This window comes from Crocuta crocuta, unplaced genomic scaffold (assembly GCF_008692635.1).
Source record: "Crocuta crocuta isolate KB4526 unplaced genomic scaffold, BGI_CrCroc_1.0 scaffold382, whole genome shotgun sequence".
Classification (NCBI taxonomy): Eukaryota; Metazoa; Chordata; class Mammalia; order Carnivora; family Hyaenidae; genus Crocuta; species Crocuta crocuta.
In genome coordinates, this window is record NW_027531873.1 from 1173550 (window position 1) to 1198988 (window position 25439).

Here is a 25439-nt window from a genome sequence, read left to right on the forward strand (position 1 = left end):
TAATTAGAGAACTGTTTTAGGAGAATGGGAAAGAAATCTTTTTCATAAAACCTAAGAGTAGATTTAAGGCCACCTGAAATCCTGGGGTAGGGTGAAGCATTCTTGAATGTCTCTACCAGAGTTGCGTTCATGTGAGTTCATGGATACAACTACGTTTAACAGGATGTGAGTGACTGGATGTGAGGTACCACATTATAACTCCTTATCTGGGAAGTTTGATGGGGTTAGAACAATTTTTCCAGTTTGGAGACATCACCAAACATAAGCATGGGCTTCATCATATGAAATCACCAAATCGCTCTGTTGGGCATCTCATGGTTTCCATGGCATATTGAGGAGTTATGAAATCAGGAACAAATCCAACTTCTCAACCCTGCTATGCATTAAAAGGAGCCTGTGTTCAAATGAACTGTAACCCACAGCCATGGTTCCTACTGAGTTTTAAGGACAGTGGGAAAAAAATTAAGGACATTTAGAATTGCTGTTGACTTAAGATCAATATTGTACTATTCATAAAATGATTGGATTTAGAAATCAAAATCCTTTTAGCAATAATTTGTTACTCTGACACATTCCACATAGTCTTACTTGCAAAAGAGGTAAGAAGGAATAATAAAATAGCAGCCATTTTAGTGCACTTTTAAATTCCACAAATATACTGTGAAGTGAAACACTCTGGGGTGTTCTATCTCCACTACTCTTATGGGAAAGGAAAGTCTATATTCACCTTGGCCCAGCAGACACTTACATCGTATCCGCTGTTACGGATTCCACGCCGGGGTCGCTCCCGAGTCACCAGAAGGTCCATCTCCGTTTCCCCAGGACTCGGGCTATTCAGAGACTGCCGGCTTCGGTAGACAGAGTTCTTCATCTGTTGCCTGAAGAAAATCCAACAACTGTTATGATGCAGCAAATGCCCTGACAGATGGAATTCTCCACTGATCCAAACTACAGGCAACCAATGAAGGGTTTGGATGCCTTGCAGATCTCAGGATTCATGCTATTTGTTCTCTGACCATCAGAGGCCATAGGAAGAGTAGAATAAAAGATTGTTTCTGTTTTTGTTTCTGTTTTCCCAGATGCTATAGCCATTTGGCTGAACTGTAAATACTCTTCTAATGGGAACTAGGTAACTATAATCAATTGCAACACTACAACCTCATCTAAAATTCTGCTGATGGCAAGGCCGGGGACTCTCCCTTGACCCTCTAGGACAGCAAATGCTGGAGAACAACTTTGCTTTTGTTGACTGTTGACTCAGCAGCCTGCTGTTCTTTTTAATCTTCGTGACTTCACAGGCAGGGCTCTCTGATGTGTTAATAAACCCTGTGGCTAATGGGCCACTTAATACTGTGAATATGGATAGATTTTCTTTTCTACCTTCCCAACAGTGGATTCCTTTCTGGGCTGAGGAGCCATAAACCAAGAGGCAGTTTGGAGCTCATCCATCCACCCACTCATCCATCCATCCATCCATCCATCCATCCATCCATCCATCCATCCATCCAATATTTACCGAATGCCTACCATGTACACTGTGGAAGATGAAAATGATCCACAGTGAGCAAGACAGACATGGCCCTGCTCTCCTGGAGCTTACATTCTAATGAGGGAAACACACAATTCACATTATTTCAGAGGGTGATAGATGCTACTAAGAAAAATAACGTGCAGGTGCCTGGGTGGCTCAATTGTTTAAGTGTCCAACTCTTGGTTTCAGCTCAAGTCATGATCTTGTGGTTTGTGAGTCCAAGCTCTGCACTGGGCTCTGCACCAATAGTGCGTAGCCTGCTTGAGATTCTTGCTCTCTCTCTCACTTTCTGCCCTTCCCGCATTCATGTTCTCTCTCTCTCTCTCTCAAAATAAATAAATACATTTAAAGAGAAAAAGATGAGGAGACAAAGGATGGCTAAAATAGGGGCAACTTCAGATAGGATATAGAGGGGGACAGTTCATCTGAGACATAAAAAGAGCTAGCCTCGTGCCAATCCTGCACAGAACACTCCAGACTCAGGGAGTAGCATGTTGAGAAGCTCCACTCAGCTCCCTCAGGAAATGCATACATTTGACACCAATGTCTGCTTACACTTGCCATTCGAGGCATCTTTTCTAAAATGTTTTATTAATTTTTGAGAGAGAGACAGAGACAGAGACGGAGACAGAGCGAGCAGGGGAGGGGCAGGGAGAGAGGGAGACACAGAGTCCGAAGCAGGCTCCAGGCTCTGAGCTGTCAGCACAGAGCCCGACACAGGGCTTGAACTGACAAACCATGAGATCACGACCTGAGCCCAAGTAGGACGCTTAACCTACTGAGCCACCCAGGTGCCCCTCAAGGCATCTTTTTGAGGAGAAGAAACAAGAATGCAGTGAGGGTTGTGGCTGTGCTTTCTTCCAGAAGAGGCAATTCTTACAAGTGGGGAGTGAGGCCCAATGGGTGGGTAGTTTCACATGACATTGCAGAGTGACAAAGGTGGCTACTGTGCCCTTATCCAACAATCAATTCCTCCCTGTGAATAACTAGCATTTCAGAGCATCTATCTTCAGGGAATTCTCAACCACCTATTTTATGTCTCCATTCCAAGATTCTATCCACTCATGGGTCGAAGGTGAAGAGGTCACATTATTCATTCCCAGTGACTATGCAGGGAGCCAGAAACCTAGCAGGTATACATATACGTCCTACTCTTCATGATCACACACCCACTTAGTGACAGCACAAGAGTCACATGCTGTTAGTCTAGAATAGACCTTAGAGCTCACAAGGTAAAACACTATCCTTGCAATTAGCCTAGGGGATAAAATAGACATTAGTAGACCTACTCCCTCACTGAGGAGCTTACATACACGTGTTTAGAGAGCCTCTGTGACCTCTGCTTGCCTGATATCCTGATAACCTTTTCGTGAGAGCACCCTGATATTCTTTGGAGGCTACACTTTCTGTTGTGGTTAGCCTCTGATTCAGGCTCGACCATCAAGCATCACATCCCCATGGCCACAACGATCAGTTAGAGGGTAGGCACATGAGTTGGTCCAATGAGACTGAATCTCAGGGCTTTCACTAGAGCACCCAGGAAAGAGGCATTCTCATGGCACTGAAGTTTCTAAGAAGACAGGATATAAGCCAAAAATTGCTGGCAGCCAGTTTGCCACTATGAGGTAAGAGCCTGAAGAGGAACCAGCTAAGAGTGATGAGAAAGCAAGCCCAATAGCGGGGATGTTGTATGGCCCCTTGGACCTGGTCATGCCTGAAGCCTTGACCTTTCACATTCACTGATGAATTCTCTTTGTATTTAACCAGTTGATGCTGGGTTGCCATCATTTGCAACCAAAAGAATCCTGACTAATATAGGAACTTAAATCTAATATTACAAACAGTGCCCAATTGTTATCTGCAATTAGAAGCTTCTTTTAGGAATGGAGCATGACCTTGTGATACAGCGTGATTCCCACTTTAAGGCATACCCCAAAGAATTCTCATCCTTGACCTAATTACAAATCACTTTTTCAAAAAGCAGACTTTACAACTGTCCTGAGATTGCCAATTAGCCCATTTAGAAAAGATTTACTAATAAGGATGTGGGGGGGAGTAAATACTAGGATTAGCAATTGACATTTAAGTAGGCTATTTTGGAAGTATTAGAAACACAATAGGGAGACTGTGAGCCCTTTCAAGAACCCTGGACGTGGGTGAGCACTTAGACACTGGGGTGCACTCCAGTCTGCTTTTCCATCAAAGACAGTGTTCCATTATGATCCCCAGCTTAAACGCTGCTATTTAACATGGATCTCAATTAAGCAGACCACCAATGTGTGCCTAGTGTGTAAGCAACTACTCAGAAATAAATTAGGCTCTTGGTAGAGGAATTACCTATGGAATGGAGTTCCATTAGGTACATTCATTTCTTGTTTATATTTTGCTATATTGTTTAAAAGGCAATACATTTTGAAACTTGCAAACTTGAAAAGTTTTAAACTCTAAAAATACTGCTGCGTGGATAGTGATATATTTCATTTACATTTTTAGGTTTTTTTAAAAATCTCACAATAAAGTTCAAGAAAGTAGTTCCCAAACTGTGTTCTGTGGAAACCTAGGGTTCCATAAGGAAGGAATGGAAGCCAGTGAGGCAGAGGAGGGGGCCCTGCTTCCATCAGAGCAACTCTGTTTTTGTAAGTTTATTGCCTTACGTTGGGATCCCCCCGGAAGCAGGCTCTACGAGGATGTGAGTACAAACGGTTTACTTGGGAAGAGTTTCCAGGAGGCACAAGTTGGGAAGTGGGAAAATGAGAGAGAGAATTCTCCACAAGGAGGCCGATAAAGGGTATGATATACAGCAGACTAGTATTTTGGGTAACTGGGGCTCAAGCTTCCTGGAGAAGTATGGGGCATAGTTGCATTAAAATGTAGGCTTTGGGGTGGCTCAGTCGGTTAAGCATCCGACTTCAGCTCAGGTCATGATCTCATGGTTTGTGGGTTTCAGACCTGTGTCGGGCTCTTTGCTGACAGACAGCCCAGAGCCTGGAGCCTGCTTTGGATTCTGTATCTCCCTCTCTCTCTCTGACCCTCCCCTGCTCACGCTGTCTCTCTCTCTCTCTCTCTCAGAAATAAATAAAACATTTTTAAAAAATAAAAAATAAAATGTAGGCTTTATTTTATTTAGATACGACAAGACCAACAGATCAGGAGGTGACTCCCATTGAAAAGATAGCTTGTTATACTTACAATTCCAAGGGAATGGGGTGTATCACAGGGCTTTGGATTGGATTTCTGAAATAATTTCAGCAGCCCCTAGGACATAGGGGCTGTTCCTGGTTGTGAGGTACCCTGCCCTCAGGTGGTCAGGGCAGGGGGATTGAAGCCCCAAGTGTGACAGCCCGAGGTGAAGAAGGTGGTTGGGGCATGGGCTTGGGCCTCTTTGGTTTACATATAAAAGGTGCACCCTTTGTAGCCCAGCCCTTGACTATCTCTAGGAATTGGCTAGATAGCCCTGGGAGGGGCAGTTTCTCCAGAGTTGGCAAGTCCCAAAAGTCAAATAGACAAATCCAGAAGCTACAAAATGCAGTTTTTACAACAGGTGGCTTACACCTCAGAGTTCTTCTGCTGGGGTGTTTACCCATCAGCTGCTGTCTGTCACTGACTGAAACTGCTCCAGAGTGCATCGGCTACGTGGCATTTCCGGTGGGGGCTGCTGAGAAAAAGCCCTCAAATCAGAGGCATAGATGCTCACAGGAAGTAGGATGCTGCTGGATGTAGGATGTACAGTAGCAGTGGGAGCCATGGGGATCTGTGAGGGGGGCTCTGCTAGCATCTGCCTCAGTTACATTACGTTCTTTGTGCCTCCGGGTAAGAGTTTATAATGTAAAAATGGGGGTGTTCTTCTGACTTTAAAGAAAAAGCTGTGAAGCCTCTTTTAAAAGATGTGGGGATGAGTCAACATTTGGGATCTAAATGTTGTCTTTGATTTGATTTAATTTAGGTCTCAGGATAAAATCCTGGTTACCCCCGGACTGGAGAACGATTCCCTCATGCGTGCCTTGCAGTAGTGATGTCACTGAGGGTAGAACGTCTGCTGAACTGAGAGTGCCAATGGACACGTAACTCCAACCTGTGACAACAGACACCACACGCGAGGCAGCAGCCTCCCCAATGACAGAGCGTGACAAGAACACCACCTCAGAGGGGCACCTGGTGGCTCTGTTGCTTATGCATCCAACTCTTGATTTCACTCAGGTCATGATCTCAAGGTTCATGAGATCAAGCCCCTGTGTGGGGCTGCTTGGGATTCTCTCTCTCTCCCTCTCTCTCCGCTCCTCCCTCACTCGCGCTTTCAAAATAAATAAACTTAAAAAAAAAAAAAGAATAACACCTCGGAGTTTATTACCAAGTCACTGCCACTCTCTTTTTCTCTGTTAATCCTTTCCATTCCCATCCCTTGCTCTCATCTCCTCTCCATTCCTACCCCCACCTCACCCAATTTAGGGTCTTCCATATTTTTCCCTTCATAATGTCAAAAAAACTTTTTTAAACATTATTTTGAGAGTCGTTCAATCACTTCTTCAACAGAAGAAGGAGAATGGACTACACACTCACACTCACAGCATCAGCAGGCCATCGAAGGACCTTGAGAATCTGGACTGAGGTTTTGGTGTGCAGTGGAGATGCAGGTCTATGGAAAAGAAGTTGTGTCCACTCTGCTTACAAAAAGCTTCAACTGAAATACTTTATGTATTTCCCAAATAACTTCCAAGCTAAGTTCCTTGTATTTGCACATGATTTGATTCTTTTCCCAAGTGGTAGCAGAAAACCTGGGAAAAGCAACTCTCTGCCCCGATCTGTAGAAGGCCCCTAACAAGTCCCCAGGTGCAGCATACAAGCTAAAGAAGCCACCAGCCTTCTTATAAAATCCACACCCATCTTTCCTCCTTTCTACAGTTATCAACATGGTGACATATGTATTGTGAGCCCTGTCAAAGTGTGCTTTTTACATCAACAGCTGATCAGACCCACCACATCTAATTAGAAGCATGGTACATGATGCACTGGTTTAGAATTCCTTCTTTTCTTTACTAGAAATAAATTATATCAATTTCACTAATAAAATTGAGCCCCACCTCCCAACTTGATCTTGTGATCCCATCTGAGCCTGTCACATAATCATATTTGGTTTTAACAAATACATGCTCAGGCCTGGAGCTGTCGTGTCTCACTCGGTTTGTGGAGGGTGGATCTGCCAAGGCTGTGTATGGCGTGGATCAGAGAGCTGGCACGCCTAAACCCTGGGGCTGGTGCTAAGAAGAATGTATATTTGAAAGGGATGGTCTCAAACCATGAAAATGCTTCCAAGGAGGTGCTTTAGGGTGGGGAGGAAAAGAAGAAAGATGGTCGTGTTTAGCTTTGCTAAACCAGTAGGTGAGGTCACTCACTCTGCTTAGTGAGCGACAAAGCTTGGGATGGTGCCAATCCAAACCGCTGGGCCTCACCAGGTCCCCCTGAGGCCAGGTCCCCTTTTTAGGCTGTTACATGATCTCACATTGCAAACACCCACTGCTTTTATGAGTAACAAACTTCTGGGGGTAGTTCTCTTTTACTTCCACCAGACCTTGAGTTCCATAAGAGCAATGACTGGGCTGTCTTGTCTACCATAAAATGTTGAATGGGTGGAATGAATGAATGAATGAGAAAAAGCCTACATAACCATGAGAGTATTCAACAGCTTGCATGGTGCCCAATACAGAGTAGGTAGTGACAAATGTCAAGTACATGAACAAATCTATGAATTAAAGAGATGAACTCAGCACAGAGCTCTGAGTAGGTGTGTGGTAAGTACTTACTGATGCTGTGTGAGAAGGTAGGGCATGAAATTTGCTTTTCTTACGCAAGAGCCAATAATTAATTGAAAAATACAATGTCCCTTGATCTGGAAGCTGCATAACCAGGTGGGTGATGATTATACCTTTATCCATCTCTGAAACAGCTACTGGTTTGGAAATATTATTAAGCTAAAGGACAATAATGGTTGTTTCCCCAAGTATTTTTTTTAATGGCTTCAATTTTATTCTTTTCTAAACTCATTATGGAACACTGGCTTGCACAGACCGGCATGGTCCAGATCAGCAGCCAGCAACGATCACAGTCCTAAGGACAGATCGAGAGACCAAGGCTGTATTACCCAAGGCACCCTCTACCCGCATCCCAGTAATGGTACAGGGACCATCAGAAAAGCCCTTAGACACTGCACCTGTTTTTAGACTCAGCAAATGGGGCACACAGTTCTGGGTCTGGATCCAAAACGTGCTCGATTTCCTTTGGGGTTTTCTCGTACATCTTTTTTCTTTCTGTCTGAGCCTTGTTTGTCTCCACCGGTGGAAAGTCGTAATATCCCTTCCTCTTGGCTTTGAGGCGTAGCTTGTTCCGATAGTGCTCAATGTCTGACTTCTGCTTCAGGGCTTTGTTCACCTGAGGAGAGAGAGAGTGTCTCAGGCCCAGGGCTGACCAGGCATGGCCAACAGGTGGGAGGTTTTCATCAGGTCACAACTCCTACAAAACTGTCCTAGGCTTCACCTCAGGTCCTTTAAGCCAGCCAGACCCACCTATGCCCCATTCCAAAACCAGCCCCCAACAGTGGGCCACAAACAGTGTGGAGCCTGACACTCACCTACATCACTTGGACCTCCCATCATGGGCTTCTTCTCCCTAGTCTACCCTTTGTGGTGTAGGGATGATCCCACCTAAACTCCCTTGGTTCCCCTGTGTGGGAGCTTCTGACTTGGTGCCATATTTCTAGCTCTAGCTCTGAGGAACCCAATGGCCTCCCCTGGCCATTTAGCTGGTGCCCAGATGGATACAATAGCCAGTTCCTGAAGAACCTGAGTTGGGATGAGCTTAGGGAGAAGAGAAGAACAGACATGCTGTTCCCAAGGTCCTTCTGCTCTACCAACCTGCATGTGAGAGCTTATTTTTGTCAATCTGTATCTTTTTTGAGAGATAGGTAATTCTGAAGCCTTGTATGGCCACTAATGCCAGCCAGTTTCTGCTCTATGGGGCAAAGCCAGTCTGGTCATATCAAAAGGAACATGGCCAACATACCTTCTGACTTGTCAAAGATACAAGCAGATGGCTATGTTAAATAACTAACAAATGATGAGGAAGTTACACCCACGAATGAAGCTGAAGGATGAATTCAGCCTGACACCTACTGGATTATACAGAGGACCATCAGAGCTGTCTGTAATCGGATTTGACTATATGAATACAACCATGTATAGTGTTGTTACTATGTTTTATTTAAAATAATTTTTAAGAGAGTTTTCTGTAATTCATAAAGAGAAATACATCCAGTGGTAAGATATATATCAACCTACAGGATGAGGCCCAAGGTTCACCAGCACAAGGCTCCGTGTTAGATGTTTTTATTTTTACAGCATACTTTCTCTAACTTTTGCAAAGATCTCCCCAGCCTGAGCCTTAATGATATCTTTAGGCTGGTAGCATCTCACAGGTCTTAATTGTTCCCTTATTCCACTTGTCACCAAGAAAACTAGAAGGGAGAAGAAGCTGGTATGACATCCTCTGAGCCAGGAATCCCAATTCTGGAATCTCTGCTTAAGCAGCATTCCAAGAGAGCTTCCAAGTCAGAGATGAGAGTTAATATCCCAGTAATCAGACATATCGGTATCATGTATTTCCTGATATGATGCTGACAAAAGGGCCTCTCACCCCGTAGTTATGCCAAAAATGCATAACTTCAATCCAATCATGAGAAAACATTAGACACACCCAGACTGAGGGACATTGTACGTGATAACTGGCCAGTGGTCATGAGACAAAGAATGGTCACAAAGAATGACTGAGGAACCATTCCAGACCGGAGGAGACTAAGGACACAACTAAATGCTATGTGGGATCTTGGACTGGATCCTGGGAACGGGAAAGAGACATTAGCTGGAAAACCAGTGAAATTCAAATTAAGTCTGCAGATTAGGCAATCACAGAGTACAAATGTTAATTTTTTCGGTTTGATAATTATTCTGTGGTTATGTAAGATGTTCACACCCGGGGTAGGTAAAGAACCGATGGGGCTTTTTGTACTATGATTGCAACTCTTACGTCAATCTAAAATTCTGTCAGAATAAAGACATTTGAATTTTTTTAAATGTTTATTTATTTTTGAGAGAGAGAAAGACACAGAATGTGAGCAGGTGAGGGTCACAGAAAGAGAGACACACACACAGAATCCAAAGCAGACTCCAGGCCCTGAGCTGTCAGCACAGAGCTTGATGCAGGGCTCAAACTCACAAACTGTGAGACCATTACCTAAGCTGAAGTCGGCCGCTTACATATAATAACATATAATAACCAGAACTCACATATAATAACCAGAACTAAAACTAAAACCAAAAAATATCTGGAAGATCTGAACAATGGGAGATCACTTTTCCAATCAGTGGGATACCTCCTCATAATCACCATCCCAAAGGCCATAGCAATACTGCAAATGTTTAAGATACAAGATAGGAAGTTGTCTGTAGAAGATTCTAACATATATATGAGCTTGATCAAAAGTTTGAGGAGGAGGTACTACAGAAAATGAAAACAGGATGTGCTAAGACAGTGAGATTATAGTGATTTTTCTTTTTTCTTCTGAACATTCTATGCGGTTATTATGTTTTCTTTAAAATAATATTTAAAAGAATTACCCATAATTCATAAAAGGAAAATTTATGGCTTTGGGATTGTGGTTTCTTCACTGAAACAAGTCAACCATAAGAGAAGAAGGAAGAAAATTATAAGACAATCTGCCTTAAATGCTACAAGGCAGCAAATTACAGAGGACAGTTCAGGGCTCTTTTCCAATCCAAATGCCAGCAAGGTCCATTCCTTTAACTACCAAAATGGAACAAGTATCCATTTCTGGACAGGCAAAATGCTCATCTGTTCTCCTACTGGGATGGGATGATGGGCCTGGCAGAAAAAGGGAGTGATATGTTGAATTTAGCTAAGATGTAGAATATGTCCCCATATTCACATAGCCAAGCTGGGGTTTAAAGATCCAGGCATGGCAGCCATTATCTAGGTCCACACTGGGCAGGACATCCTGATCAAGAGCAGTTAGCAGTGCATCAGTGACAACCTCAGAGGTCTGCAATCACTGGGCTGTTTGTCTGGTGGCAGAAGTGTGCCCAACAAAAGACTCGGTGGGCATGACTGGCTTTGAGAAGACATACAGGTCCCCAAATTATAGAACCAAGAAATATAAAATGATAAATGATCAACAAATCCTTGTTTGTTGGCTGACTAATAATAATAATAATACCAATGATAATGTACTTATTGTGTGCTAAGCACTGTTCTAAGGGTTTTACTTATATTAATTCATTTGATCTTCCCAATAGCCCCATTTTACAAATGGAAATACCGAGGCACAGAAAAATGAACTAACCTGACTAAGGTCACAAGAAGAGTAAGTAGAAAGGCTGGATTCAAATCCTTGAAGAGTCTGTGCTCTTTTAAGCACAATGCTAGTTTTCACTAATGGGCCACAGTGAGTCAGAGAGAGGGAAGGAGCACTAGACAGGGATTCAGGGGACCTGTACATCGTATCATGGCTATCACAATAACTACTGTGTGACTCTGGGCAAGCCACCTGACCCTCTGGCCTGTTTCTTTGTCTAAAAAATGGGAAGACTGGCAGAGAAGTGCTCTGTAAGTCTATAACCAGTTCCTTCTAAAAATGGATGAACCTTGGGCCTAAGGCCCCCAACCCTGCCTCACCACACTGCCCCCCTGCCTTGCACCCTCCACAGGGCCAGGCCCCTGCCCACACTGCTTGCCTCCCCTGCATGGGGACCTGCAGCGACCCATGCCTGGGGCTTCCCAGGTTGGAGTTGTCTTCCCAGCCCCCCAAGGGGAGGAAGCAGAGATACCTGTGGCATAACAAGCCCTCCTACACTTACTTAGTGGCCATGGTTGCCTGAGTGGTCCAGGCCACACCCTCCCACAGGCTGAAGCTGGCCCAGCTTATCCATCAGGTCCAAGCCACATTTCCCTTCTTCAGGGATGACCGTAAGGGCTGGAAGGATTCCATCTGCCACAACCTCTCCTCCAACCAAGGTTCCCGCAAGGTGCCTAAAGATGCCAGGGAGCCCCAGGTCAAGGGCAACTTCTGAGTGGTCATCGTGAGCCTGATGCCAGATGAAGGGCTGGGGCCGTACAACACAGCCCTGTGTTGGCACTGGCAGAGCAGGGGCATGTGGGGAGACTTTGCCAAGGACCTGAGCCCTTACATGCTGCATAGCTGATGATACCAGCTCCCCGTTTCCCAGCCACCACCCAGGGAGGGCATTAGCATAAAGTCTCTGCTAGGGGACCCCAGGGAGGGGTCACCATGGAGCATCCCAGGTCCAGCCGGCTCTGGGCACAGTGGTGAGGAGGTGGTGCACACTCCAGTGCTGTCCTCTGAGAGGCCTCTGTGGCCCCTTTGTCCCTTCCCCAGGCTCAGCAGAGCAGAGGGGAAGACTTTCCAGGGGGGACCAGGAGGCTCTCACCCCTCTCCCCTGAGCACAGAGCCTGCCTCTCCACTTACTGCAGAGTACCCCAGATCCTAGGTGGGTGACCAGTGGAAGTCAGAGGCCTTCACTTTGGGGGCAGCTGCCCATCTCCTACTTGCCTATCTACACTCCCAATGTGACAATGCCCTTGACCCCACTACTATCCATATCCTATATCCCCAGTGCCCACCTTCAACTGGCCCAGCCTACTAGGGGGTGGCCCCTCAAATGCACAGCCCCTCATGGTTGTTCTGGGATCCAGATGCCGTCTTCCAGGGGATGCCCCTCAATAAGAGCATTTATGATGCATGGGTTAGCCACATCCGGGATCCAGCTGCCTCCAAGCCAGGGGGCTGCTCTCCTGACACAGCTTGTGAGGCTCCCAGGGTAGGGGTGCTTTTTTCTCCTACCCCTTCCTGCCACCACTGGTTTGTTGGGAAATCAAGGCCAAGAAGACCAAGAGGTGTCTGTGACCACAGAAACACTAGGCACCAGCGGTGCTGAGAATCCACGATGTTTACTGGAGTACCCCACAAAGGGCTGTGACCCAGCTGGGCACCACCCTGGCCCCAGTGGTCAGTCATGCCGCTCCTACTTCCAGAGGCAAGACTGGAAGGAATGGGGCTTTGCTTGGAGTAGCGCCTTCCTGATCCTACTCTCTCTGGCTCTCTCTCTGTCCATCTATCCTTTCTTCCATCCATCTTCCCTATGTGTCACTTCCCCTCCCTGGCTCTGGGATGGGGGAAGGAGAACTAAATGGTGGCTCCAGCATAAAGTCTTGTCCTCCCTCATCTGCCTGGGAGTGAGGGAGCACCTTTTTGGGGAAAGAGAACAGTAAAGGAATAAACCAAAAACAAAACAACCCCAAAATTGATCAACTGCAACCCATAACACCTTTATGCCAGCTCAGTCTTCCCATCCAGAAAGCAAGAGGAGCTTCCTGAATCCTATGTGACCCAGATGGGGGAATGAGGATTAGCTCCTGATATGGTTTCAACACCAAGATATACAGGGGCCTGGCATGTTCCTTGAGGTGTGATGGCAAAAAGGCTTTAAAGCCTTGGAAATTTCCCACACATTGTAGGTAACAGCAGCAGAGTATAAACAAATGAAATCAACAGTCAACACAACAGCAGGACAAAGACAGAAAACTGAAGTATGTGCATATATGCACGTGTGAGGTTAATGTTCACATGCAAGTTTCACATCACATGTTCTTAAAAGTTCATAAATATTTTCAGCCTACTGACCATTCTGCTGTGGGAGGTAGAGAAATGGCAGATACTCTTTCCCTGGCTTGCCCTCTCGCTCTTCTCTAACCCGCCCCTACCTACTCTCCATCCATCCATCTGTTTTCTTTGGTTAAATCATCATTCTCTGGAGTATGTTACCAAATTTTTCCAGACTCTTAGGAAGATGGATTAACACCATGATATGCAGTGATAGCCTCCTGGAAGCAGTCAGGGGGTTGTTTCAAGCTTGCTAAAAGGAGTAAAAGTCATTTCAAAGCCCATGTAGCAGACCACATTCCTGTCTGTACCATGTTATCTCTGCTGGCTCTTTATCAACTCAAACCCCTTCCATCCTACTACAACTGGCACCCATAATGAACAGTCTAGGAGAGCTACCAAACAAGGAAGAAGGTTGTGTGTAAGGGGGTGGGGAAGAATTTCTGATGTCTCTCTCCATAACTACAGTTTTAAAAAACCCATAATTTAAAAATAAACTCCACTCTCAATGCAGGTTTTGAACCCACAACCCCAAGATCAAGTGTCACATGCTCTACTGACTGAGTCATCCAGGTGCCCCCATAACTACAGTTTTTAAAAAGTCCCCTTGGGCTTCCTAAGAAAGGCAAAAATTCCTCAAAAACATCACCCAGCAAACTCATTTTAGGTGACTCGTGTCCTGATTCACCCCACCCCCCCCACCCCAAGGCCTGTGCACACGGAGGTAAAAATGACTGATAGAGCCCTGTATTCCTGGATGCAACCTGCAGCCCGCATNAACTACAGTTTTTAAAAAGTCCCCTTGGGCTTCCTAAGAAAGGCAAAAATTCCTCAAAAACATCACCCAGCAAACTCATTTTAGGTGACTCGTGTCCTGATTCACCCCACCCCCCCACCCCAAGGCCTGTGCACACGGAGGTAAAAATGACTGATAGAGCCCTGTATTCCTGGATGCAACCTGCAGCCCGCATTCCCAGGTGGTGTCTTTGAGTCTGAATTCCCAGAGGCCTGGCTGCACTGGCTCTCCCTCGCTCTGGGTCGGCAGGTACTCACCTCACCGTTGAGGATGGCCGACTCCTGGCTCCGGTCCGATGTGGGATGCACCACAGGGAGGGCCGTGGGTTTTATCGCAATGAGCTGCACAGATCCAGAGGACGTGTCGAAGGGATCGGCAGCTGCCTTGCCAGAGTTGTCAAAAAGCACTGCTCCTTCCTCTTCATCACTTGCAGGCACTGAAGCACAACATGAACACATTGATTTTTATTGTGTAGGGGAGCTGCATGATCCTGGGGGAGTGTGTGTAAGGCTCAATGCCTAAGGACATGACTTTATTCAAAGTGACCTCAGCAACAACAGCACCTGGTTCTTTGCCAAGGGCTCGCTATTGTTCAAGGGTTTCTCTTAAGATCTATACAATTCATTCCTCCACTGCATGATCAATGGGTAGGAAAGAACCATAAAGGTTTGAATGTAAACAGTAAAAACCATTCTTTCAAAATTGTGACAAAATGTTTTTGGAGTTGGGAGATGAGAGATGAGAAAAGTACAGGTTGACCAAATCTGGCAACGATTCTTAACAATATGACAGTCAAAAGAATAACAGCATTCAGTTCAGTCTATGCCACCAAAGCCACTCATTTTTGTGCCATGTTAGGGTAATAAGTCTTCCCTGGTCAACCAGCCACAGGAATTGCTGCTAACACTTGGTTTATTGTTTTCTTTCTCAAGGCTGCTTCTCCAACAATTTGGGTTTGGGTTTTTTCATTTGTCGAAACAAAAGGAAGCTAAGAAATAGCTGCCAGAGAAACTAATTTAAAACTATAGACAACTTCCCTAATTAAATAGGGTGAATTCTGCCTACGCTCTGTTAAAGTAATTCTCCCCTCTGACAGAGAATTCTGCCCTGATTGTTGGAAGACGCCAGTCTGCCTCGTGCTTCCATAACTAAGCTGGCGGAAGTTTCAGGGCCAGTGGTATCTTGCTGATTGACTTGTGCTTAAAGCACAGTCCCATTAGGTAACTCTAAGAATGACAGTTTATCGAGCATGGCCGGGCAAGACATAAATTAAGCCTGTTCAAACAACCAGACCAGTAGGCACTTTGGGAGCAAAATAGGTATTCTATAAAATATGAATGTTAATAGAAGTGTATTCATCTCTCTTACTACTTGCTCAAGAGATTGGGATGTCATTTAAATTACCGAGAAACACATGGTTTGTATCATATTGTCACTTTATCATAATCATAGATTTGTCAAATTAAGCTGAGTAAATTGTTATTTTACAATGGGGTCAAAACACCTCATAGTCTAACAACGGGCTGCAATTGGAGTATTTCGTGGCTCTGTGGACTTATTTGCAAATAGCAGGCCACCAAACAGCCAATGACAGAAGAAAATCTCTACTCATACATCTTTTAGAGTAGAGTTTTGTTGGGCAATTCTTGCCTGTCAGACCTGGACAACTACTATGAAAGCCATCTATGGCAGCCAGCCTCCAAGATGGCACCCACTAATTCCTGCTTTCTGATATTCACGGTCATGATGAATAGGACTGACCCGTGTAACCGAAAGGAAATAGCAGAAATGACAGTGTGTTACTTCCAAGGCTAGGTCATTAAAAACAACAATAACAACAACAAACTTTGTGGCTTCCACCTTGCTCTCTAGTGGATCACTTACTCTGGGGAAAGTCAGCTACCATATTATGAGGACACCCAAACAGCCCTATGAAGAGGTCCATGCAGCAAGAAACTGAGACTGCTTCCAATAACTATGCGAGCAAGCCATTTTGTAAGTGGATTCTGCAGTCCCAGCCAAGCCTTTAGATGACTACAACCCAGGTCAATATCATGTCCGTGACCTCCTGGGGTACTCTGAGCCAGAACCACCCAACTAAGCCACTCCTGAATTCCTGATCCACAGACAACACAAGCTAATAAACATGGATTGTCATTTTTGGTTGCCAGGTGTTAGGGATCATTTGTTATGCAGTGATAAATACCTAATACACCTAAACAACCTCTCTCCTGCGAGCTTCCACTCTTGTTGTCCTACCTAAGATACATAGTCACAGCAGCCAGGATGATTATGTCTTCAAAAGGTAACCAGATCACAGGACTCCTACAATCAGAACCCTCCAAAGTCTCATCTCTCTCAGAATAAAACCCTGAGTCTTTGTGAGTTGGCCCTCACCACCAGGCTGAGCAACTTTCCTACCTCTCACCTTATCCACTCTGCTCTGGCTACAATGGCCTTCCTGAATGGCCTACATCAGGCTTGTTCTCACCTCTGGGATTCTGTATGAGGTGTTCTCTCCTCTCAGAATACTCTTTCCCTAGGTCTTTACAGGCCTAGTTCCTTCTTATTTTTCAGCTGCAGCTTGAAAAAGAACTTCCTTATCCACGAATCTAAAATAACCTGCCCATCGGCTTGTTGTTTTACTTTTTTCATAGCACTTATCTCTGCTGACTTGCGTTGATTTAACCTGTCCCCATCTCTGCCCCTGGAATATAGACTCCATTCTTGCCTACCCTTTAAAAGGCAGATGCCTATTGCCTTTAAGGATGTCTCATGTGTAGTTGGCTTTTAATAAGGGTTTTCTGAATGGAGGAAGGAAGGAAGGAATGACTACAATTTCCTGACTTAGAAAAGGAGATTGTTGTTAGTTGTCAGTACCTGCAAAACAGGTGAACATGTAAAGTTAAAAGTTCTGTGATCACTAAACCATGCAGAGGGTGAAGAGATGGTACAGAGCAGTTTTACTGATTCTGGGTTGTGACACTCTCACCTCCTACCCTGTGTGGGCAGAGTAAAGAGAGAGCATAGCTGTACCGCGGAAGTTGTACAAACTACAGTTCTTGCCCATCCTTATTCTCAAATAAGATTCAGATGTGTACAATAATCCCTCTAGGTTTACAAGAAAAATAATTAGTTATCCTGCCCCCTGCCAAAAGACTGACAGAAAAAGATATTACATTAAATATTGATTTATTAAAGTGTGGGAGTACAGGAGGTTGGTGGGAATATTTGATGCATAATTAGTCCCTAAAGGAAAAAAATGTAGGAGAATGCTAAAGGAAAGGGCCACAGCTAACCTGTGGAAGTGTCCTAGACACCATCACATCAGCATCATCATAAATGCTACTGTCCCCAATCTAGTTGTGTCTTACTTTCACTGTTGGTTTTAACTTCCATAAATCAGGAATTCCTTCCTTCCTTCCTTCCTTCCTTCCTTCCTTCCCTCCTTCCTTCCCTCCTTCCCTCCTTCCTTCCTTCCTTCCTTCCTCCCTTCCTCCCTTCCTCCCTTCCTCCTTCCCTCCCTCCGTCCCTCCCTTCAGCTTATCTTTCAATCCAATAAAATATACTACTGATATTTTGGTGAACTCTAACCTAGCGGATATATGAGAATGTAGAGTCCTATGATTAAGAAAAGGATAAATGTAGGTGCTATGGAAGGTCCATTCAGAATTCTGATGGGTTTCACATCTACTGGATTTCACCTTAAACAAATTGGTCCCATCATTTCTATGTGAAAATTTCAAGCAGAACCTCCCTGAATGGGAACCTGAGGTACAAGAGAAGCGGCCAACCCTGAAAACTCACTGGGTTTCCTTCTGGCAAAAAAATAAAATGCAATGAAGCATCATAAACCCGGAGAAAGGATGGCTTTTTAATAGAACAAACATATTAAAACCTCAGCATAGCACAGTAATTGGGTTTCATTCATGCAGACGGCTCTTGTTATTTCTGAGATTGATACTTAAACAATCAAAGTGACCTAAACAATAAGAAGGCAGGTAGAGAGGTGGAAAAACAAGAACGGAAGGTCAGCAGGAACATTTTGGGAAGGTCAGTGTCTCCCCAGCCAGGGTGCATAGTGATAGGGTCTGAAACAGGCCCTGCTCCCTCCTCCTCTGTGGATCAAGTGCAAGGGACAGAGAAGGGCATCATCTTGTAAATGTGATTTACTGACAGAGGAGTCTGTACATTGTACGTTTTTAACCAAGCAAAAGGGCACAGAACAGTATGTACATTGATTCGTTTTATTAAAAAACAAAGCAATACAACAAAAAAGATTGTGTGTGTTGTCATATGCATAGTAAGAATGTCTGAGGAAGACATATACTGAGTAATTCAAGGTCATCTGAGGACCTGGGTGGGTGATGGGACATGTGTGGGAAGACAGACTTTGATTTGACTTCCTATATTTCTGGGAAGCCTTCTGTGAGCTGGCTTGGCAGAGAGGTGGTAGGTAGGATTGCTGGTGGTCTCAGGTAGGGTAGATATTCCAAGAAAACCCCACATGCCAGACCCTGATTCTGGTGCAGAAAGCACAGACTCTATGTTACAGACCATGGGAATTCAGTAGCAGAAGAAATTCAAGAATCAAATCAGTATGACAGTTAAAACCAGTGCTTTATATAATGGCTGGAAATGGGAATGGAGATCACATTGTCCTTGCAGAAGACAAATCCATTGTGTAACATTATTCCTCGTCTTTCTTTTTTGGGTCAGAAAAAAAAAACCCAAAAGAATATTCTGGAACTATCTCCAAGAGAGAGTCCCTGAACCACACTCCATCAAATTCCTTTATAAGGGAAGCACAGCTAACCCGCATGCCAGGCTGTCTGGCTTTTCCTGTGGCATTTCTGTAGGATTCCACCTAACAACCCATTGAAACCCGAAAGCCATTTCTTCTAATCTGAGTGGCGGCACCAGGTACTTGAACCTGGGCTCCAGTCAGCCAGCATCACACATGGAAGGGGCGCGTGGAGATGGCGGCCAGGACAAAGGTAGGATCAGGAGGAGGGGACACACAAGAATGTCTGACAGACGCAATGTATAGATAGTGCAGCCACACAGTAAGGTAGTTCTGACGACTTCTAAATAAACCCCAACACCCATCCTTTATAGGGAGGGAAAAGATCTGTGTGAGAGAGAAACCAAACAGTTACGTTTCCCTGGAGACTAAAGGCAGAAGCATGGGCTGATTTTTATGATGACAGATTTATTACTGTGTTATTTTTCCCGGGAGAGGTGGATTGGCGGCATCCGGATTTACTGTAAGAGACTGAGCCCCGAAGACTTATCAAGGGAGTCAGGGCAAGAACATGAGGGTAATCTCCAAAACCAGCAGTGAGTCAGAGAGCTGCCATCCAAGTGGACCTGTGGCTGGGAATCCTGTCAATTCAGCCAAGAATTAGAGACATCTCAAAGCAAATGTCAGCTCAGGATGCACAGAGCTTTTCTAAGGTGCTGTTCAACTCTGTGAGAACAGGGAGCAGAGGGCGTGAGACACAATAATCCAGAGAAGGGGGAGAGGCGATACCCCAGGAGGTAGGTAGCAGACTCTCCTGACCTTTCTGGGGCACACCAGAGAGAAGAAAGTAGGGCTAAAGCACAGGTGTGTGCAAGTGTGTGTGGGATGGGCCCAGGGGTGGTGATGGTAAGGAGAGCTTCTCACCATTTCTCTTCCGTGCTTCCTCCTTTGTCACTTTCTGCTGTGCCATTACATTCTGGGGCGAGCGCCTCCCTGAGCTGGGCTTCCCTGATTCCTTGCTGATGACAGAGCCATTCTCACTGGGCGACCTGCTGGAAGTAACCATAGCAACAGGGAGACCGTGAGTTTTGACTCCAGCAGCCTCCTCTCAAGGTTATTTTATTTGCACAGTTTATGTCCGTCGCCTTTCGTTCTGGTTTTATCCGCAAAAAACTGATACAGGAAAAGAAAACACGAGAAGCCCCACACTGCCGGGTGGGTTAAGCAGCTGCTCGCTGTGGAGGGCATCATTTACGTGAAGCGCTTACCTCAGAAGAGAAGTTCAGTGAGTGCAGCCCTCAGGTCCCATCTCTGTTCCATTAACCCCCAGTGTCTATGGAAACGGCGGTATGGCGTTTGTAAGTATGCCCTCCTTTTAAAACACAGCACTTTGCAGAGCATTTATTCACGTGGCATCTGCAGGGACGTGCATTACACACGGTTCTCTCTGCCTATTCCCTTTACAGAATATACTTTGGCCACTAAAGCCTAAGTCACTCCCTCACTGAGGTCTTTATTCTGTCTCTCACATACCTGCCCGTGTGCACACTCACACGTTCTTTCACCGTGCTAACTGGTAACCACTTATATTTGAAACTACCAATTTAAACTACTCATTTCTTGAGGAAATACTTCCATGTGCACCAGCTCTGTGCTGGGCATTGTGCCAGGAATACCGGTACACAGAGCTACTGGGACACCACCGTGTTCTCCAAGGGCTCCCCCTCAGAAGCACCAAGTAGGTGCCAAGGACTATGCAGACGCTTTCAAAACTGTTAGTGGATCATTATGACAAGCCACTGGTTCGGTGACTGTCACCCTTGTTTAGCAAGTGAGGAATGTGATGGTCAAGGAGGCGGGGTGTTTTATCCTGAGCCGAGTTGGGAAGTGGCAAATCAGTCCTGGAAACCAGGGCTCCCCCTGTAGGTAGGGGCTCTCCCTCCCACACCAGAGCCCCTACAAAGTCCTACAATGCCCTCCGATGAGGCGGGCCTCACACAGGGAAAGCCACAGGGCCTTCTCCCCTTCCCTTAGGTGGGGGATTGGGGGGTGATTCTGGTCTTCCGGAACTCTGTGGGAAAGGGGCTCTCAGAGCCCCTGCTGGCATTCATTCTCCCTCAGGTCTTGGATCATCATAAAGTCCAACTGCCTTCCCTTCTGTGGAGACAATTAGGAGGCAGATATCCAGAGGCCTCAACAAACTATTTATTCTTCTCTGTCAATTGTTCAGATTCAGAACCTAAAGGCCCCTACAATGGAAAATTGACTGGAATAACACTCAGTACTCAACCAGTAAGTAAGTAGCTTCTTAAGTAGAAGCTATGTATCTTTGTAGATGCTCTGTGTCCTTCCCCTCCCCTCTCCCTCTTCGTCCTATGGGTATTTAGAATTCTCAGTTCTGTACTCTTTAATGTACTTCAGCGCCCCAAAACCATGACCAATGACAGCGCCCACTCACATCCATGGGGTAATGCAAAATCTGCCCAGAGGGTTCCATACAACAGCAGAGCCAAATGAGACGTCCTTGCCAAAGTTCCACAGGTAAGTGTAAGTTTGGGAAATGTTGTTTATAATATTCCTTCTTTGGATAGTCCTGATGCACATTAACATATCAAGGGCTTCATCAGTCCTACCATATAGAGTCCTATCATCTCCTGTTATTGAATCCAGCATTTCCCAGTTTATTTGGCACCAAATCTCTTTCACCATAAGAAAGAAATACAAAGAATGCAGCTTGAGAAAATATGGATAAGGCATTAATTAATTAATTAATTAATTTTTTTTTTTTTTGAGAGAGAGAAAGAAACAGCGTGAGTAGGGGAGGGTCAGAGAGAGAGAGAGAGGGAGATACAGAATCCGAAGATAGGCTCCAGTCTCTGAGCTGTCAGCACAGAGCTTGATGCGAGGCTTGAACCCACGAATCGTGAGATCATGACCTGAGCTGAAGTCGGGCGCTTATCCAACTGAGCCACCCAGGTGCCCCATGGATAAGGCATTAATTTTTTTTTAAAGATTTTGTTTTTTAAAGTAATTTATACCCCCAACATGGGGCTTAGACCTACAACCCTGAGATCAATAGTCACGTGCTCCACTGACTGAGCCAACCAGGCGCCCCAGATAATTTATTAAGTACATATTATTTACTCAACAGCTACTTGATCGCTGAGTGCTGGCTGTATAAATATACATACAAAGAGAAGACATAAGCCCTTGGATTATTTTCAGAACCTCACAGTTAATGACACCTATTTTTCCAGCTGGCTTTATTAGGATAACAAGGCTTTCACTGAGGTCCAGAAAGGAAGGAAGGGGAAAGCCTTCTTGTAACCTATTTTTACATTCACGAAATACTTAACAGCATAGCATTTGCATATTCTTTCCTTCATTTGATCCTGAAACAATTTTCTGGCTGTTACTCTCACTCCAGGGAAAGGTATGAATGAACACATTTCTGGAGAGAAACTCCAACTCTGCTTTATTCTTTCATCCACTTGTGGCCTTATGTTTACATGGAGCCATTAACTCAAACTTCTGGTCAAAAGCGTAAGGTGAGATTCATGTGTGTGTCCACTCATATGACAGTAACAAAACTGTTTCTGAAAGCAAGAAAATGCCACGTGTGAGGCTATAATTTTAGGCTACTGAGCTCAATAGTCCCCCTCTTCTGGGGACGGTGTGAGTGGAGGAGGGGAAGAGAGAGAGGGAGAGAGAGAGAATTCCAAGCAGGCTCTGCAGTCTCAGCACAGAGCCCAATGCAGGGCTTGAACTCATGAAATCATGAGATCACGACCTGAGCCAAAACCAAGAATAGGACACTCAACCAACTGAGCCACCAAGGCGCCCCCCAAAAAGATATTTTTTTAAAGAAATCTTTACATGATTTAAATCATTCAAGTAGAATGGGTAGAAAATAATTTTTATTCTTCCCAGCAGTGCTATGTTAATATTCTAATTTTAGTAATTCTATTTACCTCTTTTCAGTGTCCTCTAATAGGTGATAAATAAGTTTTTTTTTTTAATTTTTTTGTTTTATTTATTTCTGAGAGAGAGAGAGACAGCATGAACAGGGGAGGGTCAGAGAGAGAGGGAGATACAGAATCTGAAACAGGCTCCAGGCTCTGAGCTAGCTGTTAGCACAGAGCCTGATGCGGGGCTCGAACTCATGAACTGTGAGATCATGACCTGAGCTGAAGTCAGACGCTTAACCGACTGAGCCACCCAGGTGCCCCGACAAGTAAGTTTTTAGCATGCTTTATTGTATTTGGCAAAGATCATAATGAGAATAATTACTGTAGGTAATTCTACTTGCCAGTCAACTCAGATAAATAATCTATCGCTTCTCTGTATGTTTCAACTCCTCGTGCTGGGGCAGACTGTTGCAGGTCTGATCCCAATTTACTCCCACCTCCCTGTAACCAAGCTTTGGTAGCCTCCTCCCATGCTGTCTCTGGACTAGATCATGTGTCTTGTTAGCAAACTTGACTGATTTGAGAAGTGCTTGCCCTTGGGGGCTTGTTTTCTTGCCATACATAGAACTCTGCAACAACCCTGTGAGAAAGCAGGAGCTGGCCTGCTGGAGGATGAGAGGCCATGTAGCAAGGGGCCCCAGTTATCTGGCCACCCCAGGTTGTTATCATCAACAAGCCAGCCTGGCCAACCTACCACCTGACTATAGACACATGAGTGAGCCCAGCTGAGATTAACCAAGCTTAGCTCAGCCCAGAACCACCACTTACTTGAGCTAAGACCAAACTTCTGACCCACCAAAAATCATGAGCTAAATAAATGGCTGCTATTTCAGGCTGATAAGCTTTTGAGTAGTTTATTGTGGAGCAATAGATAACTCAACCACATCCCCTCAACCTTCTTTCCTACCCAGGCTGAAACTCAACCTTCTGTTTCTCTGTACCTCTGAGGTACAAAGAGCTCCTGGAGGAAAAACACAGACTTTTGGCATGACTCCGTGCAAAATTTGTGTATCTGACAAAGACAATCCTTCTTTCCCCTTCAAACTTCTCCCTTCTCTTGGCTTCCTGGATTCCATTCTTGCTTTGTCCTCCTCAGCACTTTTTTCCTGATGCTTTTTGGTCTCCTGTGCTGATTCCTCTTCATCATCTAGACCTCTAATCATTGCAATGTTCCAGGGGTCAGGTTGGGGGTCTCTTCTCTATCTATACTCTCCCAGGGACCCCATCCAGTGTCCCAGCTTTAAATAACTAAATACGGACAACTCCTCCATTTATATTTCTACTCTGGACCTCTCCTCTGAATCCCAGACTCCCATAGTTAGCTGAGTTCCAAACACTTTCACTTAAATGTCTAAGTGACATTTCAAACTTAACATGCCGACCTCCAAGCTCATGATCATCCCCTACAAATTTCTTCTCTTCTAGTCCTCTCCAATACAACCAATGGCAAATTCACCCTATCTATTTCCACTCCTCCCAACAACCCAGCAAAACAAGGGTTACTATAGCTCTCCCTTCAAAACATGTCTAGAATCCTATCACTTCTCACACCACCATGCCTTGACCCACACCACCATGTACATCACCTAGACAACTGTAATAGCCTCCTAACTATCTCTCTTCTTCCACTCCACTTCTATACAGTCTGTTTTCCATACAGCAGCCAGAGTGATCCTTTAAAACTGCAAGTCACATCATGTCACTGTTTTAAAAACCCTCCAATGACTTCTGATCTTTACTCACAATAAAATCCCAAGTCCCGACTTTGGTCAATAAAAGCCTAATATGATCAAATTCAGACAACTTCTCTGATCCATCTACCACCATTTCCTCCTGAGTTCACATTGGTCTCTTTGCCCTTCTTGCTCTTCTCTAAGTATGTTAAGAGATTCCCTCCTCTGGGCTTTGCACATACTATTCCATCTGCTCAGAACATTCTTCTGCAAGATAGCTTTGAGGCTTAAACATCATTTCATTCAGGTCTTTCTCAAGTGCCACTTTTATCAGAAAGGCCTTCCCTGACTTCGTCAGTAAAATAGCATCACATCTCCCTTTCCATTGCTCTATCTTCTTACCATCCTTTGGTTTTCTTCTTCATATGCATCACCACCCAACTTACTATGTATCTATTTCTCTGTTTTTTGTGTATCTCTCCCCACTGGATTGTAAGCACACGAGAGTGGGAGCTTTGTCTTGTTCGCTGCAGTCTCCCCAGTGCCTGGAAAACACCAGTCAGTTAATATCTCTTAGGTGAAGCGAGGGAGAGAAGAAAGAAGGCAGGGATGATGTAGCTTTTCTAGCCTCCATTGTGGTCTCAGGCAACAGAGAAGGGACTTGGCAATGGGAGTTGGTTTGTCCAGCCAACACCCCTTGCCATAGAGTTCATTACCTCTTTACAATATTATTGTAAAGTCCTTACAACAAGTCTCCTGGCCTCTAGCCTAACTTCTCCCATCTATCATCCACACTGCCACTGGAGCAGTCTTTCTAAAATTCAGGCTGGACATCACTGTCTTCCTGAAGAACTTTCAGTGGCTCCCCACTGCCCAGAGAATAAAGGTCAAACTCCATAGCCTGGCAGTAAAGACCCTCTACAATTTTCACCTATCGTCTGATTTCATCCTTCACTGAATCCCAACCATTGTGAACTCTAAACC

General features: G+C 44.9%; 1 protein-coding gene and 1 pseudogene across 4 annotated transcripts in view; one reads left to right on the forward strand and one right to left on the reverse strand.

Annotated features, from left to right (window-relative positions):
• Positions 1–25439, reverse strand: part of KIAA1549L (KIAA1549 like) — a 254572-nt gene that overhangs the window by 46580 nt on the left and 182553 nt on the right. For 3 of the 4 annotated variants that reach the window (XM_077772817.1, XM_077772815.1, XM_077772818.1), the window contains 4 exons: positions 19739–19866; positions 14328–14506; positions 7737–7954; positions 749–878 (listed from right to left, as the gene is read on the reverse strand). In XM_077772817.1, the coding sequence (XP_077628943.1) occupies positions 749–878; positions 7737–7954; positions 14328–14506; positions 19739–19866 (655 nt within the window). The remainder of the gene's footprint in view (positions 1–748; positions 879–7736; positions 7955–14327; positions 14507–19738; positions 19867–25439) is intronic. The other variant, XM_077772816.1, reaches the window with a different exon arrangement.
• LOC144238905 (forkhead box protein H1 pseudogene) lies at positions 11338–12549 on the forward strand (annotated as a pseudogene).